The 20,000-nt window shown below is 42.1% G+C and overlaps 2 protein-coding genes and 1 long non-coding RNA gene across 3 annotated transcripts in view; 1 reads left to right on the forward strand and 2 right to left on the reverse strand.

The window, feature by feature from the left end:
* LOC138965619 (uncharacterized) overlaps positions 1 to 20,000 on the forward strand; it is a 498,821-nt gene that overhangs the window by 130,838 nt on the left and 347,983 nt on the right. The gene's annotated exons all lie outside the window — the stretch shown is intronic.
* Positions 1 to 20,000, reverse strand: part of LOC138965511 (uncharacterized) — a 422,657-nt gene that overhangs the window by 24,224 nt on the left and 378,433 nt on the right. The gene's annotated exons all lie outside the window — the stretch shown is intronic.
* The window catches only part of LOC138950352 (sodium/bile acid cotransporter 5-like), a 13,917-nt gene continuing 911 nt past the window's right edge, over positions 6,995 to 20,000 (reverse strand). Inside the window, exons 1-4 of the mRNA XM_070322100.1 lie at positions 19,832 to 20,000; positions 13,881 to 14,055; positions 11,711 to 11,871; positions 6,995 to 7,627 (exon numbers count right to left, since the gene is read on the reverse strand). The exon at positions 19,832 to 20,000 is cut by the window's right edge and continues 911 nt beyond it. Of these exons, the coding sequence (XP_070178201.1) occupies positions 6,995 to 7,627; positions 11,711 to 11,871; positions 13,881 to 14,055; positions 19,832 to 20,000 (1,138 nt within the window). The remainder of the gene's footprint in view (positions 7,628 to 11,710; positions 11,872 to 13,880; positions 14,056 to 19,831) is intronic.

Genomic DNA, 20,000 nt, shown 5'->3' on the forward strand with positions numbered 1-20,000 from the left:
AAGATGAATTTTAATTGAGATTAGCGAAAGAGCGGGCACGCAAGTCGACCTTAAAGTAAAAGAATGATAACACGAGCGTTTGTCGTGTTGTCTTGCGTGCAACACATTGTCCAAAAAGGAAAATGTATATTTTTCTCAGACGTTTTTTAAGTTGAAACCTTGAAACTTCACACACATTTGGGGTTTAATCGCCCCCATGCATGGTAAAAGTCTTGTTGACCCTTGTCAGATTTCAAGGTCACGGCTGGGTCACATGTGGTTCAGAAAACGGATGAAACATATTTTTTCAGAGATTTTTGAAGCTAGAACCTTCAAACTTCAAACAACGCTTTTGCTTAATGATTGTTCAACATGGAGAATTCAAGGTTGATCCTTGAGAAATGTGAAGGTCACAGCAGGGTCTCGTGTGGGTAAAAAAAAAAAACATAACCTTTTTCTCAGAGTTTTTCAAAGCAAGAACCTTGAAAGTTCACATCTTTGGGCTTAATAGCCTCCATACACGGTAAAAGTCTTGTTGACCTTTGTCGAATCTCAAGGTCACATGGGCAAATCAAAAACACGAAAATGCATCATTATCTCAGTTGTTTTTAAAGGGAGAGCCTTCAAACATCACACAACTCTCAACTCCGACTTAAAGAAGTTAAGGTAGATCCTTGTCACATGTCAAGGTCACAGAAAGGTCTCGTACGGGTAAAGCAAACAAAACAAACAGATAATATTCATTTTTTCAGCTTTGTTGTTAGCTAGAATAGAGGCACATGCCACCATTCCATTCAACATGACTCATAGAAATGTATGATGTATGACGTAATTGCATTGTGTGTAATGACGCGGCTGCCTCTGTAGTTATTCCAGCCTTTGAAGAAATGGCGTTTTTCCTTGCTTGGACACATTTTTCCTTTTCTTGGATGTTTCCGGAGTTTGGGTGAGTTTGGTGTATATGGTTGAACACAATTTAAAATTTGCATAAAAGTGTATTAAAATAAACAGTGGTAGCCAGTCTCATCTGTTGTGTCGACAATTTAATCTCTTTTGTGTGACCTCAACTTGACCCCTCTGAATGCTCTCAATCATGGAAATTGACCACACTTTGATTATAACCAAACAACATCAAAACTTTGGAATGTGTGAAGTTTCAAAGGTGTTGCTTAAAAGGCGTTCGTGAAAATGACAATTGTATGTGTCTGACTTCAATGCGACCCCGCTGCGACCTTGACGTTTGATTTTATCAACCAGACTTTCATCATGTGTGAATGACTTCAAACACTATAAAACTAGTTGAAGAAATTGACAATTTTTCAAAGTTTAAGCCAGATGGCACTGCTGTGACCTTGAAATTTGACAAACATTAACCAGGCTGTCACCTTTTTTAGAAAATATCCTTAAAGGATCTTTAACCTCACTGTGACCTTGGAATTTGATGAGGTTTAATTTAACTTGCGTAGTGTGCCAAGTTTCAAGGCCCTAGCTTCAAAAACATATGAGAAAACCTCATTGAAAAATGTATATGTTTGACCTCAACGCGACCCTGCTGTGACCTTGACTTTTTCAACCAGACTTTAATCGTGTGTGAACATTATACACTAGAACTGTGTGTATTTTCAAAGCTCGTGCTATAAACGCGCTGAATAAATTGAAAATATTCCACATTTGGACCAGATGTGACCCCGCTGTGACCTTGAACTTTGACAAAGATTAACAAGCAGGTCACTTTTAATGAGGTTTTATAAAAATGCTGAAAGTATGTGAAGTGTGTAAAGTCTAACTGATCTAGTATTAAAACATGTAAGACGTGACAACGACAATTTTCCAGTTTGCAAAGGAAATTTAACCTCGCTGTGACCTTGAAATTCAATGTTGTTTAATGTGATGTGCACCATACCTGGAGGTCATTATACTTTGGTTGTGTGCCAAGTTTCAAAGCCCTAGCTTTAAAAACGTGCGAGATAACCTTAATGCTATGACTCAGTGCCGTTTTGAATGATATAACGAACAAAATTATCGTTATTTGTAAAATCATTTGGGTAAATTTATCTTTTCTTTTCGTAATTGGGTTCCAGCATCTGTTGTCTTAACAAAAATCACAATATCAGTCGTGTTTGTCAACTTTTATTTTTTAGCCCCTTTGTCCGCTTTTCGTGCGCACCTTTTGGCACTTAGTCATACACATGTATCGAGTCGTCCGGTGTTTCCTCGTTGGTTTAATTCTTGCTCATAACTTTCTGGACATGTTCTCCTTTTCTGCTTCTTTGCCATAAACTTTCCTCTCGGACCAGTTATTTCTGGAAAAGAAGATTAACACTATACCAGTCCCCTTCTGTTTGCATAGTAAGACCTTATCCTACCGAAGGCGCCTATGCACTATCAGTTCCCTTCTGTTCGGATAGTAAGACCGTATCCTACCGACGGCGCCTATGCACTATCAGTTCCCTTCTGTTCGGATAGTAAGACCGTATCCTACCGAAGGCGCCTATGCACTATCAGTTCCCTTCTGTTTGGATAGTAAGACCTTATCCTACCGAAGGCGCCTATGCACTATCAGTTCCCTTCTGTTCGGATAGTAAGACCGTATCCTACTGAAGGCGCCTATGCACTATCAGTTCCCTTCTGTTTGGATAGTAAGACCGTATCCTACTGAAGGCGCCTATGCACTATCAGTTCCCTTCTGTTTGGATAGTAAGACCTTATCCTACCGAAGGCGCCTGTGCACTATCAGTTCCCTTCTGTTTGGATAGTAAGACCTTATCCTACCGAAGGCGCCTATGCACTATCAGTTCCCTTCTGTTTGGATAGTAAGACCTTATCCTACCGAAGGCGCCTGTTTACGAATTTACCTGATCCAGACGAACAGTTTATGATGGAGTTAAATAATATTTTTTTCAAATTTCTTTGGGATGGAAAAAGAGATAAAATTAAAAGAACTACGGTCACCCAATCCTATGAAGATGGAGGATTAAAGATGGTTGACGTGAAAAGTTTTCTGTCATCTCTAAAAATTGTTTGGTTAAAAAGAGTTGTTGGTCTTACTGGATTAATATCAAGATTATTGGCTAAAGCATGTCCATCTGTTATAACAATTAATACGAAAGGAGAGGAATTTGCAAATGTTTTGATGCAGAGAATAGAAAACCCGTTTTGGACCGATGTTTTTAAACACTATAAGAAACTACACGGAAAATGTGACCCTACAACCTTTAACGATTTTGTATCAGAATGTTTACATTATAATGTTAATATTCGCAGAGATAAAAAGACAGTGTACATTCAAAACTGGATCGACAATGGAATTGCTCAGATTGGTCATATTTTGGGACAAAATGGATACTTATCCTATAATGCATTTAAAATTAAATATCCAAATGTGCGAGGAGATTTTGTATTGTACCAAGGTGTAATCCAGGCTGTTAAAAAATATCAGAGAACAATCGGCTTAGAATTTGATAAACATTTTATTATGACAGAGCCCAATGTGTGGAAATGTATTTGTAAAGGTAAGACACAACTTATTTACAAAAAGCTGAATGAACATGTTACGGTCCCAAAATGTATCCAAAAATGGTCTGAATCCTTAGACTGTTTGTTAGATAAGAAGGCTATTTTTCAACATGTTTTTAAAACAACAAAAGACACTTGTCTGAGATGGTTCCAGTACCGACTATTGTACAGAATTTTGCCCACAGAACGGTTTCTATTTTTGCGAAAAATTGTGGATACGTCATTGTGTACATTTTGTGGTAGAAATGAAGAAACCCTTTTACATATGTTTTGGGAGTGTGATAAAGTGCAGACTTTTTGGATAGAATTTGTAAATTGGCTAAAGGCGAACTGCACCCATTGTGACAATTTAAAACTGTCTAAAGAACTGGTTCTTCTTGGAGTTGCGAACAATGTTGTCACCGATAAAGCTTTTGATGTGTTAGTAATCTGTGCCAAACACCATGTATATATTTCCAAAATGAACAAAAAGACCCCTCATTTTCAGACGTTTAGTAGAAATTTGAAGCAAAGATTTATTTGTGAAAAGTATAACGCAGTTGTAAATAATACAGTAGATAAATTTTACAAGGATTGGCGCCTGTATATGCATGTTTTGATGTAACCCTTTTATATATAAATATATATATATTTTTTTTTTTTCAAAACCTTCTGATACTGCGACCACCAAGCTCTGAACATCCCCCCCCCCACCCATCCTCCCACCCCATGTATGTTGTAATTGTTCAAGTGTTTTTCGGTTATATGGATCTGTCCTTTTGGTTAAATGATGTCCTGTAATGTACAGAATTATATGTATCATTGTATGTAAAAAAAAAAATTCACCAAAAGAGAATAATAAAAAAAATAAATAAAAAAAGATAAACCACGCAAAAATAAATTCTTTGAAAATTGAAAAAAAAAAAAAGACCTTATCCTACCGAAGGCGCCTGTGCACTATCAGTTCCCTTCTGTTTGGATAGTAAGACCTTATCCTACCGAAGGCGCCTATGCACTATCAGTTCCCTTCTGTTTGGATAGTAAGACCTTATCCTACCGAAGGCGCCTATGCACTATCAGTTCCCTTCTGTTTGGATAGTAAGACCTTATCCTACCGAAGGCGCCTATGCACTATCAGTTCCCTTCTGTTCGGATAATAAGACCGTATCCTACTGAAGGCGCCTATGCACTATCAGTTCCCTTCTGTTTGGATAGTAAGACCGTATCCTACTGAAGGCGCCTATGCACTATCAGTTCCCTTCTGTTTGGATAGTAAGACCTTATCCTACCGAAGGCGCCTGTGCACTATCAGTTCCCTTCTGTTTGGATAGTAAGACCTTATCCTACCGAAGGCGCCTATGCACTATCAGTTCCCTTCTGTTTGGATAGTAAGACCTTATCCTACCGAAGGCGCCTATGCACTATCAGTTCCCTTCTGTTTGGATAGTAAGACCTTATCCTACCGAAGGCGCCTATGCACTATCAGTTCCCTTCTGTTTGGATAGTAAGACCGTATCCTACCGAAGGCGCCTATGCACTATCAGTTCCCTTCTGTTTGGATAGTAAGAACGTATCCTACCGAAGGCGCCTATGCACTATCAGTTCCCTTCTGTTTGGATAGTAAGACCGTATCCTACCGAAGGCGCCTATGCACTATCAGTTCCCTTCTGTTTGGATAGTAAGACCTTATCCTACCGAAGGCGCCTATGCACTATCAGTTCCCTTCTGTTCGGATAGTAAGACCGTATCCTACGGAAGGCGCCTATGCACTATCAGTTCCCTTCTGTTTGGATAGTAAGACCGTATCCTACTGAAGGCGCCTGTGCACTATCAGTTCCCTTCTGTTTGGATAGTAAGACCTTATCCTAGCGAAGGCGCCTGTGCACTATCAGTTCCCTTCTGTTTGGATAGTAAGACCGTATCCTACCGAAGGCGCCTATGCACTATCAGTTCCCGTCTGTTTGGATAGTAAGACCTTATCCTACCGAAGGCGCCTATGCACTATCAGTTCCCTTCTGTTTGGATAGTAAGACCTTATCCTACCGAAGGCGCCTATGCACTATCAGTTCCCTTCTGTTTGGATAGTAAGACCGTATCCTACCGAAGGCGCCTATGCACTATCAGTTCCCTTCTGTTTGGATAGTAAGACCGTATCCTACCGAAGGCGCCTATGCACTATCAGTTCCCTTCTGTTTGGCGGTCTCGAATAGCAGCTAGCATCTGCTGAAGAGACATTAAACCCCAAAAACCAACCAACCAACCCTTCTGTTTGGATAGTAAGACCGTATCCTACCGAAGGCGCCTATGCACTATCAGTTCCCTTCTGTTTGGATAGTAAGACCGTATCCTACCGAAGGCGCCTATGCACTATCAGTTCCCTTCTGTTTGGATAGTAAGACCGTATCCTACTGAAGGCGCCTATGCACTATCAGTTCCCTTCTGTTTGGATAGTAAGACCTTATCCTACCGAAGGCGCCTGTGCACTATCAGTTCCCTTCTGTTTGGATAGTAAGACCGTATCCTACCGAAGGCGCCTATGCACTATCAGTTCCCTTCTGTTTGGATAGTAAGACCGTATCCTACTGAAGGCGCCTATGCACTATCAGTTCCCTTCTGTTTGGATAGTAAGACCGTATCCTACTGAAGGCGCCTATGCACTATCAGTTCCCTTCTGTTTGGATAGTAAGACCTTATCCTACCGAAGGCGCCTGTGCACTATCAGTTCCCTTCTGTTTGGATAGTAAGACCTTATCCTGCCGAAGGCGCCTATGCACTATCAGTTCCCTTCTGTTTGGATAGTAAGACCTTATCCCACCGAAGGTGCCTATGCACTATCAGTTCCCTTCTGTTTGGATAGTAAGACCTTATCCTACCGAAGGCGTCTTTGCACTATCAGTTCCCTTCTGTTTGGATAGTAAGACCGTATCCTACCGAAGGCGTCTTTGCACTATCAGTTCCCTTCTGTTTGGATAGTAAGACCGTATCCTACCGAAGGCGCCTATGCACTATCAGTTCCCTTCTGTTTGGATAGTAAGACCGTATCCTACCGAAGGCGCCTATGCACTATCAGTTCCCTTCTGTTTGGATAGTAAGACCGTATCCTACCGAAGGCGCCTATGCACTATCAGTTCCCTTCTGTTCGGATAGTAAGACCGTATCCTACTGAAGGCGCCTATGCACTATCAGTTCCCTTCTGTTTGGATAGTAAGACCGTATCCTACTGAAGGCGCCTATGCACTATCAGTTCCCTTCTGTTTGGATAGTAAGACCTTATCCTACCGAAGGCGCCTGTGCACTATCAGTTCCCTTCTGTTTGGATAGTAAGACCTTATCCTACCGAAGGCGCCTATGCACTATCAGTTCCCTTCTGTTTGGATAGTAAGACCTTATCCCACCGAAGGTGCCTATGCACTATCAGTTCCCTTCTGTTTGGATAGTAAGACTGTATCCTACCGAAGGCGCCTATGCACTATCAGTTCCCTTCTGTTTGGATAGTAAGACCGTATCCTACCGAAGGCGCCTATGCTATGTTATTCTCGTCGTCGTCGTCAAGAAACCTTATTTTCTCTTGGTCATCCTTTCCGTTATCCTTTACACCTTCCGACCCGTTTTCGATAGCCTTTTCTTTCGTTTTGCTCTCTGTGTCCAAGTCACCGTTCTGTTCGCCCTTTATCACCCCGCCCTTCAAAGCCACCTCTTCCCCATCACCAATATCTCCCCCTTTTTCTTCATCCCCTTCTACACCTTCCCCCTCCTCGCCCCCCTCTTTCTTCTTCTTGCAGAAGCGCTTGTAGAGCAAGTAAACGATCACCAAGACGAACAGCGGAAGTGGCGTCATAATGGCGGAAGCCATGGGACCCACGGCCGCCATGTCGCCGTCAGGGGCGGGAAGCGAGAAAACTAAGAGAAGATAAGCGATGCTGGTGTTCTGGATGCCAGTTTCTATGGCGATGGTCTTGATGCGGTAGCAGGGCTGGCGGAAGATGAGACTGACCAAGCCACCCACGGTGTAGCCGATGTAGGGTAGCATGCACCCGGCGGCCAGCGTGCGAGGGGCGAAGAGACGGAAGACGTAGAGGTTGGCGTAGATGCCGAAAGACACGATGAACAGCACGGCCACCAGCGTGAAGGGCTTCAGGATTTTCAGGATCCACTGCAAGAAAGCGGTAAAATGAAGTTAGAGTTGTTCCCAGACAGCCGAGACAATCGTCAGTTGGGCCTGGATTCCAAATATATGTCGGTCAAAATATCCTGGTCGCAACACCTAAGACCTTGTGTCAGAAGATATCATGCGTGTGAAAACCATCGGATATTTGACCTGCATGGGGTCTGAACAATACGTGAGATGAAAAGGGTATGCGAACAATGAGCGAAGACCGAGGCCAGGGAACAACACTGAATGTAGTAGGTACAGTGGAACCTGCGAGCCTCATATTAATTGGGCAAAGTCCACTTCGCGAATTCCAATTTACGAAGCGTTCTGCACGAACCTTTGGCACTGAATTTTCAGTAAAAAGACCTTGCGAAGTCTTCACGAAGTCAATTTTGGGTTCCATCAAGAACAGCCTTTGTGACCATGCCAAGTATCCCTATAGCTCTTTCTCACTTCTAGTCAAGTACGAGTTATCTTTCCATGCTCTTCAACGAAGGAGAAACGCTGGGTTAGTTCCGGTATCCTCTACATCATGGCGTCTGCACTGAAAGAAAGCTCGCTCAGAGTGTGTAGTGGTGGAAAGCAGTACTGTGTCATTTGCCATAACTATATCGTGGAAAAATTATTGAAGGAAGAGTTGTCAGGCTACATAAACTTCCAACAAACAAGCAACTGAAAAGAGCTTGGGAGCAGCGCCTACGTGTTACTCTTTCTTTTAGAAAATGACAAGATTTTGTGCAACTTGACAGAGTGACTTTCTCGTCTAGTTAATCAGATGGGTATTATTTGTTCATGTACATAAAAGTGTAAAAGAATGTTGTTGTACAACATACTTCCTTCAATCATTAGTGCATTTTGCTCTTGTCTGTGTGAAACAGTAACAGGCACATGAGCTGTAAGAAGGACTGCCGTGTCTCAGTATGACTGTAGTCTCTAGTGTCACTATAAATCTCAGTCATTGACTCTGTGTATGTCACTCATTGATGCTTACATTCCCAATGCATGGAAGACAGAAATTATAAAACTAGTATGCATAAAAACTGATGCTGGTTTGTACTCCAAATTTTTGTATCCAGTTAAAATATCAGGCATGAAAACTGAAAAAAAAAAAATACTGAAAACAAAATTCGAAGGCGCGTAGCGCCAAGTTTCGCAGGTGCGTAGCGCCAAGTTTCGCAGGCGCAAAGCGCCAAGACTTCTAGGGAGGTCCGGGGGCATGCCCCCCCGGAAATTTTTTTTTTCAAGGGTGCAATTTGGTGCAATCTGGGGCTATCTGAGCCTTAAAATTGGATTCAAACATGGCCCCAAAACTATTTTACTATAACTATGACTAAGAAAAAAAAAATTAAAAAAATAAAAAATAAAAAATAAAAAAAGGAAAAATTAAAAAAAAAAAAGGAAAAATACGGAAAAAAAATTAAAAAAATACGGTTTATTTTTTTCAAAAATACGGAAAATACGGAGAATTTTCATGCCTGAATATGTCTGAGAAGTTGAACGCAAACCAACCAGGTGTGAGCGTGTGTTGTAAGGAGTGCACTATTTTGTAACGTGGGATTATGTACATGAAATTATAAATAGGGTTTGTGTGGTGTGTATCTATGCTTTTTATGTTTTTAAGGGAAAAATATTTATTACCTGTGTGTGATTACATTTTGTTTTTTATTCACAGTTGGCTGAAATATTTGCCGAGGAACGACAATGCAGTGTATTATATAATTATATATGTATTCAAAGAATAAAGACATGATGAATCTGAAGCTTGATGAATGACTTGTTTTACAGATAATCCAGGGCCGGACTAGGCGAAGAGGAGGGGGGGGGGGGGTTGCCAGTGGTGGCCCAGTTGGATGTCCCCCTTGGCGGCAGGGGCGTATCAGTTCATTTTATGGGTGTTTTTTTTCAAAAGTATATTGTGAAGATATGGGTGTGAAGGCGCAAAGCGCCGAGCCGACGGCGCGAAGCGCCTAGCTTGCTAGGGGGGTCCGGGGGCATGCTCCCCCGGAAAATTTTGAAAAAAAGGATGCAAAATGGTGCAATCTGGTGCAATCTGAGGATGATCATTACCAGTTTCAGGCAGCAGATTTTGTCACTGATTAATACCCCAAAAATTGAAACTCAATGTAAAATAAAGAAATGCATACCTCATTCAATATTTTTATTTTTTGGCTGGGGGGGGGGGGGGGTCCGGAAACCCTAGAACCCCCCCCCCCCCTCGATGTGGGGGTCAGGGGGCAAAGCCCCCTGAAGCTGATGGGTAGGTCATATTATGAGATAGGAAAATGGTCGCTCCTTGCATGAAACGGCATAAAATAAGCAATAATAAAAAATAAAAATTAAATAAGTAAGGTACATGTTTAGGCTAGGGGGGGGGGGGGGGGGGGGGGTTGCGCAACCCCCATAACCCCCCCGGTAGTCCGGCCCTGTAATCACACACACTTCAACAGACGCAGTTGATACAGTTCGGGTTTTATTTATCTAAAACATATACAAACAATAGCAGTTTAACAAAGTTGGTAAACAATGTAAAGTAAAACAACTGAAGTAACATTAAAGAGCCATGAACTGGTAATGTGAAACTGCTCTTAGGCTAATGTCAGATGGAGCTCGCAAAACACGAAACAAAAGCCGAACAAAAGCAAAACATGGTGCTTTTGTGTGTTGTTTTGCTTTTGTTCGGCTTTTGTTTCGTGTTTTGCGAGCTCCGTCTGACATTAGCCTTAGACAACACGCACATCCAGTTAACAACAATAAATGCATGACTACCAAGCATCAAAAGGACTCACTGATTCACGCACAAATTCCGCGTGTGCTCAATAATTATTGATAACATTTAACACATGGGCTACAAGTTCGTGACACTGACAGTCGAAGTGGTCTGTCAAATGCTAACTTGAATCATTTGTTTCCACAGCATTATCGATAGCATCCTTGCCATCTTTTCGCAGCTGAAACGTGCCTCTTGCTCTGCGCACTAATTCTTCTTTTTTTCCACTGACAAGTTGGCCATGTTTCCGAAGAAAATCTTTCAATTCTTTCACGTTCATGCGCTCGACTGCCGCCTCTATCTTAACCGGAACTTACCGAACCAAAGGGACGAAACTCGTGCACACCTCCGGCCTCGCTAGTGAGAAAGAGCTATATTATTTATCCCTAATCTACCGACGTATTTCTTTTTTTTAATCATCTGATCAAGTTTCTCTTTCAGAACCGTCTTGCTCCTTGTTATTCAGCCCAACACTATGTTGCCATACATCGATCTCCCCCATCACTGCTACCAATCACTAATACAGCACATACTAAACCAATCAACATTAAATAAACCTCCATACATTCTAATGGCATCCTGTAAGTTCCCCCACTGCTTCTTGTTAAGCCTCAAAGTTTACTTCGCGAAGCTGCCTGCACGACCCTTTGGTGCTGAATTGTCGGTAAAAAGACTTCGTGATTTCTTCGCAAAGTTCACTTTGTGCTCAAATGAAGGACCTCGTTCAGAGGAAAAGCGCAAGAGAGGCAGGCCCAACGGTGGAATTTCTTCTTCTTCTTCTGCGTTCGTGGGCTGAAACTCCCACGTACACTCGTGTTTTTTGCACGAGTGGAATTTTACGTGTATGACCGTTTTTTACCCCGCCATTTAGGCAGCCATACGCCGTTTTCGGAGGAAGCATGCTGGGTATTTTCGTGTTTCTATAACCCACCGAACTCTGACATGGATTACAGGATCTTTTTCGTGCGCACTTGGTCTTGTGCTTGCGTGTACAGTACACGGGGGTGTTCGGACACCGAGGAGAGTCTGCACACAAAGTTGACTCTGAGAAATAAATCTCTCACCGAACGTGGGGACGAACTCACGCTGACAGCGGCCAACTGGATACAAATCCAGCGCGCTAACGACTGAGCTACGTCCCCGCCCAACGGTGGAATGAGAACTGAAGACCCTGAATCATACGTGGCGTCCCATCCAGAGACTCGCCCAGAACAGACAGGAGTGGGGGTCATTCGTTGCTTCCCTATAAGCCAACCGGCATAACGGGCAGTACGTAAGTGAGGAAGTAAAGTTCAGCGAGATAAGAGTCCTCCTACCTTGGCCACTTTGGGCAGGAACTTCTTGATGCCAGCGCCGATGAACAGCGGGATGATGATGATGGCAAGCGTCATAATGATCTTGTCGAAGGGCACGTTGAGGTCAATCTTGTCATCCTCAAACTGCTCGCCCAGCGTGAACATCCACAGCGGGATCATGGCTGAAGACAAAAACATCATCCACTTTCAGTGTTTTTTTCCAAGATTCACTGGAGCCTGCGGAATAAGTCAATCGGGCCTGGATTGAGAACAAGACAAAACAACAACAAAAGTTAAAACAAGTCGCGTGAAGCGATATAAAAACATTTAGTCAAGCTGTCGGCATCAAAGTAACAGATTAACACCAAAAACAGTCATCGCCAAGACTATACTAAGATAGTCTCGACTAACCACATGAAAAAAAACCCGAGACGGGTCACGCTCGTCTCCGCGTAGCGCGCGAACGCAGTACTTACTTAAACCTTTTTTCTGTAATTCTAAACACATTTTCATAGTAAGCATGCCATATGTATATATATGTTTTTAAAATCAGGAGAAAGTGAGGAATACGATTCAATCATTTTTAAATCTGTTAGTGAAAATTCTATTTTAATGACAACTTTAATGAGCAAACTATAGTTAACACATTTTTACGCTGCCAAGCTGAAATTCGATCCCATAGTCCGGACTTCGTCCAAAATTTCAATCGATTTGATTGAAAAATAAAGGCGTGACAGTGCGCCCTAAACTTTCACAAAAAGCCGGATATGACGTCATCAAAGATATTTATCGAAAAACTGAAAAACTTGTCTTGGGATATTATACTCAGGAACTCTCATGTAAAATTTCATGAAGATCAGTCCAGTAGTTTTCTCTGAATCGCTCTATACATACACACACACACACACATACATACATACATACATACATACATACACACACACACACATACACCACGACCCTCGTCTCGATTTCCCGTCTATGTTAAAACATTTAGTCGTAACTTGACTAAATGTAACAAGTCGCGTAAGGCGAAAATACAATATTTAGTCAAGTAGCTGTCGAACTCACAGAATGAAACTGAACGCAATGCCATTTTTCAGCAAGACCGTATACTCGTAGCATCGTCAGTCCACCGCTCATGGCAAAGGCAGTGAAATTGACAAGAAGAGCGGGGTAGTAGTTGCGCTAAGAAGGATAGCACGCTTTTCTGTACCTCTCTTTGTTTTAACTTTCTGAGCGTGTTTTTAATCCAAACATATCATATCTATATGTTTTTGGAATCAGGAACCGACAAGGAATAAGATGAAAGTGTTTTTAAATTGATTTCGACAATTTAATTTTGATCATAATTTTTATATATTTAATTTTCAGAGCTTGTTTTTAATCCAAATATAACATATTTATATGTTTTTGGAATCAGCAAATGATGGAGAATAAGTCAAACGTACATTTGGATCGTTTTATAAATTTTTATTTTTTTTTACAATTTTCCGATTTTTAATGACCAAAGTCATTAATTAATTTTTAAGCCACCAAGCTGAAATGCAATACCGAAGTCCGGGCTTCGTCGAAGATTACTTGACCAAAATTTCAACCAATTTGGTTGAAAAATGAGGGCGTGATAGTGCCGCCTCAACTTTCACGAAAAGCCGGATATGACGTCATCAAAGACATTTATCAAAAAAATGAAAAAAACGTTCGGGGATTTCATACCCAGGAACTCTCATGTCAAATTTCATAAAGATCGGTCCAGTAGTTTAGTCTGAATCGCTCTACACACACACACACACACACAGACACACAGACACACAGACACACACACGCACATACACCACGACCCTCGTTTCGATTCCCCCTCGATGTTAAAATATTTAGTCAAAACTTGACTAAATATAAAAAGGAAGAAGAATAAGGAAATGGCTATGCGTCAAACGTCCCCATGCATGCGCGTCAAAACTATCAGACGGTCGACTGACCTGGGATCAGAACACCGCGAGAGCTAACAAAGACCGAGGCCTTATTAGAACAACACAGCAGCAGCAGCATTCGAATTCTTCTCCTCCTCATTATCATCAGTTTTAGCAGGGGGTAACACCACGACCAGAAGCGGGTTTCCCCATCCAACAAACCATCCAAGTATCCATCCAGCCCCTCCTCATTCATCCATCCTCCAAGTCCCATCAATTACCTAAGGCGCCAATGGAGCTGATTGCTGTCATTGTGACGGAGAGCGAGACGTCGCCGTCGACGAGGTAGCAGAACATGTTACTGGCACCTCCACCAGGACAGATGCCGCACGCAAAGATTCCCAGCGACACGGCGGGGTCCCCAACTGTCATGGTCTTCGCCAGCATGAAAGCGATCTGCAAGGGAGAAAGAAAGAAAAGAAAATATGAAGAAAAACTAATCTGGAGAAAACTATTTTGGAGAAAAAAAATGTGGAGAAAAAAATGTGGAGAACAAAAATCTGGAGAAAACCGTTTGGAGTAAATACAAATCTGTAGAAACAAAACCTGGATAAAAAAAAATCTGGAAAACCAATCTGGAGAAAAAACATCCCTGAAGAAAAAAGAAAAAAACTTTTACCAGAGTCAGTGCCTCTGAATGAACTTACGAACATGATCTTCGGCATTTGGAAGGGTTTACAGAGCACACTGGGGCCAGAATCTTTCGAGGACAAAGTTAGTTTGTTTGTGCAACTTATAAAAGTCATTCTCTCTACACAGGAATGCCTCATTCACACAGGAAACTAGTTCGATCGCCATCAAATACTGGATGAGGTAGGAATCTTGCAGTTTGAACAAGGACAATTATTATTTTTGGCCAAAGATGACTGTGACGTGTATTGTAGCATATTTGCCTCCACCTGACCCAAGACGGGCCAATTGTCCCCAAAGACGACGTTGAACTCGAATTTTGTATCCGGCATCCGCTATATCCGTGTACTCGAGCCAAAAGAAATATTTCTGTTTGTAACATTCAGATAATAAAGTTGCATTGAATTGAATTGAATATAATATATAGTACGCAAACCGAAGTTTCACGGTACGGGGTATGAAGTCATGCAGTCTAACGAGTTATCGGCGTAATGTGTTAAACAGATTGTTAGACATTAAGTTGGATAATGTTATTTCTGGCGCCTATGCCCCGTGCGGGACAACTATCTTACAATGTACGAAAAAGATCAACAGGTCGTGAATAATAGTAGGTAATCCTTCACCTCTCTTCCTACACCCGCCCCTCGCCTCCCCTTCTCCGTCTTGCACTTTATGAAACTAGGCCAATACAATACATGTGGTGCATCTAAGCTGTCGACGTGAAGAGAATAAGAGCTTGGGTTTTCCAGTTGAATACATAAAACGCGTCAACTTTGCCGTTGCTTCTGCCTTTTGGAAGAAATGTGTGTGTGTGTGTGTGTGTGTGTGTGTGTGTGTGTGTGTGTGTATGTGTGTGTGTGTGTGTGTAAGTGTGTGTTTGTGTAAGTGTGTGTGTGTGCGTGTGTGTGTGTGTGCGTGCGTGCGTGCGTGCGTGCGTCCGTGCGTGCGTCCGTGCGTGTGTGTGTGTGTGTGTGTGTGTGTGTGCTTGAGCGTACGATAAGATCATTCTTTATCTAAGGAGGATTAATAGAACTAGCATTGCTCTACTTTTATGCACCTGACCTTCGCCGTCGAGTAAAGAGGAACTAATTACTATATGGCTAAATAGCAAACTCAGAATTGTTAGATGATTACGTTACGAATTAACACAAACTATAATGTACACGAACAAAATTAGAGAGGGTATAATGTGTGATTCGTTTTCTGTGTATAGATTAATACAGAACAAAATACAAGGAAGCATCTAATCTTAAGTCAGTAATACCACACGCAGAAGCTCAAACAAAACACTACATACATCAGTTGGACAAAGCATAGACTCCTAAATACCCCCCCCCCCCCCTTCCTACTCCAAACAAGTGTGTGTATTGTATAAAGAGGATAGTCTTCTTAAGACAATGTGCGACACTAAAATAGAACTTGGAGAATACATGGAATAACCTAGTCTTTTTGGTAGTTATTGAAGTGACTTATAAAAATGAATGAACAAATTGTGAATATCAATGGACACAGATTGCCGTTGCTATGGAAACAGCCGCCATATTGCATTTCTGGGAAACGGTTTTACAGCGACATCATACATCAGAAATGCATGATATTTGGCACAAAGATACACATGACTTCGATCTACAATCATGTAGAACGATTTATTTTACAAAAGACTACAGTTGAATTTATATTGATTTTTGTAATAAGGATTAATGAATTTCGAACCGCATATTCATTAAAATTTAATACTTATTTCAAAAATTAATATAAATTCAACTGTAGTCTTTTGTCAAAAAATCGTTATTAAATGATTGTAATTAAAAGTCTTGTGTATCTTTGTGCCGAAAATTAAGCATTTCTGATATATGATGTTGCTGTAAAATTGTTTCCTAGAAATCCAATACGGCGCTGTTTATGCCAGTTTTCATAGCGACGGATGTCTATATATATATATATATGTCCTTTAGTTTTCGCAAATTTTTCATTTGTTTTTATAAGTCACTTCAATAACTACCCAGAAAACTAAGTTACTCCATGTATTTTCCAAGTTTAATTTTGGTAATTTTAGTGCCTCACATTGCCTTAATGAATATATATTATGTTGACATCATGAGATAAATCACTCAGAATATCTATTCGCGAAAACTCAAGGTTTGTAACGAGAGAGGGTTTAAGGGTTTGGGATACAAAGTAGTTATGATCACAAACGTGTGCACAAAAAGTTTTCATGAGAGAGAGAGAGAGAGAGAGAGAGAGAGAGACAGAGAGACAGAGAGAGACAGAGACAGAGACAGAGAGACAGAGAGAGACAGAGATAGAGAGACAGACAGAGACAGAGAGAAAGAGCACTCATGCCATGCTTTCTGTTTCAGTATCAAAAACGACTTCACCAAAGCCAGCAAAGAATGTGTGATGAAAAAAGTAACCGCAAAGTACAGCCTCGACCCCCGCGGTACACGTTTTACACTGTTCAGACTTGTATTGGAGTCCATGTGAATGGTGTTTTGACAGCAATGGGTTGCTTTTTTTGTCGAGGCTGTCCCGATCCTTCTAGACGCCCTGGTGCGTGGACTTCTCAAGTATCTCAACAGTAGAAAAAGGACGCCATGAAAACAGCGCCAAAGAAACTGTCGTTTGTTGGGAAGACTATAGATTTTTTTACTTTTTCGGTTCAGTGCTGATACACCATCGCAGGTGTCTTGTATCGTGTCACGGACACAAACCTCTGCTGTCTTCGCTACTACCATTGACAACAGTGGACGTGTGTGTCCATGGACACAATTTTTGAAAATGTCATGTCTTCTTTTCATTTTGTAAAGTTATACCCAAATTCCTACCTGTAGCAAACAAGATAGAATTGCATAGGTTCGCTGCCTGCAAACAGCAAACACCGCTGTCAAGACTCGAACAGGATGGAAGGCTGAATTACTGAACGAGCTATGGAACGAGCACATCACTTGCAGGACAAAAGGTTTCATCGTTATGGTACAGGGGAAAACAAACAAGTTTTACATTTTTTTTGGTTTTGAGTTGAGCCTGGTTATAGAGGACACGCTTGTGCATATAGACTACATTTTTGTGTGTGTCCATTACAAAGTTTACATGAACTCAAAATGTTTTTTTAAAATTTAAATTACATAATAGATCAAATTATAGAGGTTTAATGCAAAAGCCGTATCAGTGATGTTAACGTAGAGTACACTACCACTACTACTGGTACTACCGACACCACGACCACCAGGGGCGGCCTCACATCATTTTTAGGGGGGGGGGGGGGGGATGTCCAATTTTGTTTAGGGGCAATTCGACGACACGAACCGTGTACTTGAGGGCGCGAAGCGTTCGAACCTCCTGTCCTTCAACCCCTGGATCCCCCCCTAGATCCGCCCCTGGATTCGCCCCTGGATCCCCCCCTGGACCACCAATTATTGCACTTTTCATAGTACTACTACCACTACAACTAATACTTCTACTACATTTACTTTCTACCCGGGTACCAGAGTAAGGACTGGGTGGCCGAGTGGTAACGCACTTGCGCTCGGAAGCGAGAGGTTGCGAGTTCGACCCTGGGTCAGGGCGTTAGCAATTTTCTTCCCCCTTTCCTTACCTAGGTGGTGGGTTCAAGTGCTAGTCTTTCGGATGAGACGAAAAACCGAGGTCCCTTCGTGTACACTACATTGGGGTATGCACGTTAAAGATCCCACGATTGACAAAAGGGTCTTTCCTGGCAAAATTGTATTGGCGTAGATAAAAATGTCCACCAAAATACCCGTGTGACCTGGAATAATAGGCCGTGAAAGGTGGATGCAGCGCCTATAGGTTGTTGATCTACTGGCCGATGTGAATGCGTGATATATTGTGTAAAAAATGCCATCTCACACGGCATTAATAGGTAACATGCGGCTTGAGTCGCCTTGTGTGGTGAGATACGTGCGCAATATAAATCCTCGTAAATAAAAAAAATTAAAATAAAATAAATACCAACGCCTCGTCGCCGATCTCGTATATACATGTATATTGAAAAGCCCATTCGTAAACATGCAATCAAGGCGTCTAGTTTAGTAATGCTCACTTAAACCCCTGCGTAAACATTCGAAATGTTTATTCTCCCTTTCCAACTTACATCGGTGTCCGTGATCTAATCTCCCCATTGTGGTCATCGTTGTCAAACCGGGTCAAGCTGACTTTAGAGATCTTGTCGGGTTGACCGCACACATACACTGGGTCAGTGCCCTAGCTGCTTGTTTACTACAATGGAAGGCTCACAAGCCAAGCGTGCTCAGACCTCGTGTAAATCAGATAAGAGATAACTGCCCCGCTTGCGGAATTATTCGGTTCATTTTATACCGAATAATTCCGCTAACTATTGAGTGACCAAAATTGACGTCGCGAACAAGTTTATATATATATTTGACAAGTCACCCCCCCTGCTTTCTTTGACGCGTTGTTACAAACTCAAGGAATGCTTAGTTGGGATGTTTTTAAAAGTAGTCTCAACACTGACGCAGACAAGCGTTGTGAGTGGAGTATTCAGAGGGATACAAACGCCAAGAAAACGCGACAATATGTCATTGTACAGGAAAATGCGCAGTCATCCCACTAATTGAAAATAAAGAAGAGAGGCATGAAACACATTAAATTACTAGATGATTACCCGCTTCGCCGGGTACCGGCTTCGCCGGGAAGAAGTAGAGCCGAATACCAGGCTGCGCCTGGGACCCGGCTCAGCCGGGTGTACGCCGGCTTTGCCGGCGCACGAAGGAAAGGAGATAAACGCGCAAAACACTGGAGACCTTCTAAAAATAGTAACGTGCAGTGACCTTCTAAAAATAGTAACGTAGTAACGGGAATATGGATTGACGCCACACGGAGGAAGGGAGATAATCGCGGCTGAAAACACTGGAGAAGATAAGGAAGAGTTACTGGTAGTGGATCCAGACCAAAAAAACCAAAATCGGTTCAGCGCGCACAGCGCTGCGCGCTGAGAGCACGTGTTGAAATATCTTATCGACCAGGTTGTGTCCAGGGTGTACCTGAATATGATCACCAAATTTGAAACAGATCCATCGAGAACCTTGGCCGCGCATCGCGCACAGACACACAGACACACAGACACACAGACACACAGACACACAGACAGACACACAGACACTAGTCGTATATATATAGATAATCTAAACAACGAAGTGACTGTGGTAAGATGAACACAGTTAAAAAACAAAGGAATACTGTACTCACCGATACAAGAACGAGACAAGACTTGTGCATAATTATACTCACAGGTGAAGACAGAAATTCAAAACATACGCACATAAACACAAGGACAAACAGATCACAGAAACACACACACACACACACACACACACATACACACACACACACACACACACACACACACACACACACACACACACACACACAATAGACAGACAGACAGACAGACAGACAGACAGACAGACAGACACACACACACACACATACACACAAACACACATTACCATACCCCCCCTGCCCACTCCACTGTTGCACCCCCGTCCCACTCTATTTGACTCACCAGAGGCATCAAGAGGTATTGGCAGAGGAAGCCAATGGCCGGAGCTATTGGTTTCCTGAGAACCTCTTTCACCACCGACACCTCCGTCTTGCAGCCCATTCCCACCGTGTTGAGGATCACGAACCCGTACAGGATGATGCGAAAAGCATAGTCCACGGGCCGCATCACC

Source organism: Littorina saxatilis, linkage group LG1, assembly GCF_037325665.1.
Source record: "Littorina saxatilis isolate snail1 linkage group LG1, US_GU_Lsax_2.0, whole genome shotgun sequence".
Taxonomy (NCBI): Eukaryota; Metazoa; Mollusca; class Gastropoda; order Littorinimorpha; family Littorinidae; genus Littorina; species Littorina saxatilis.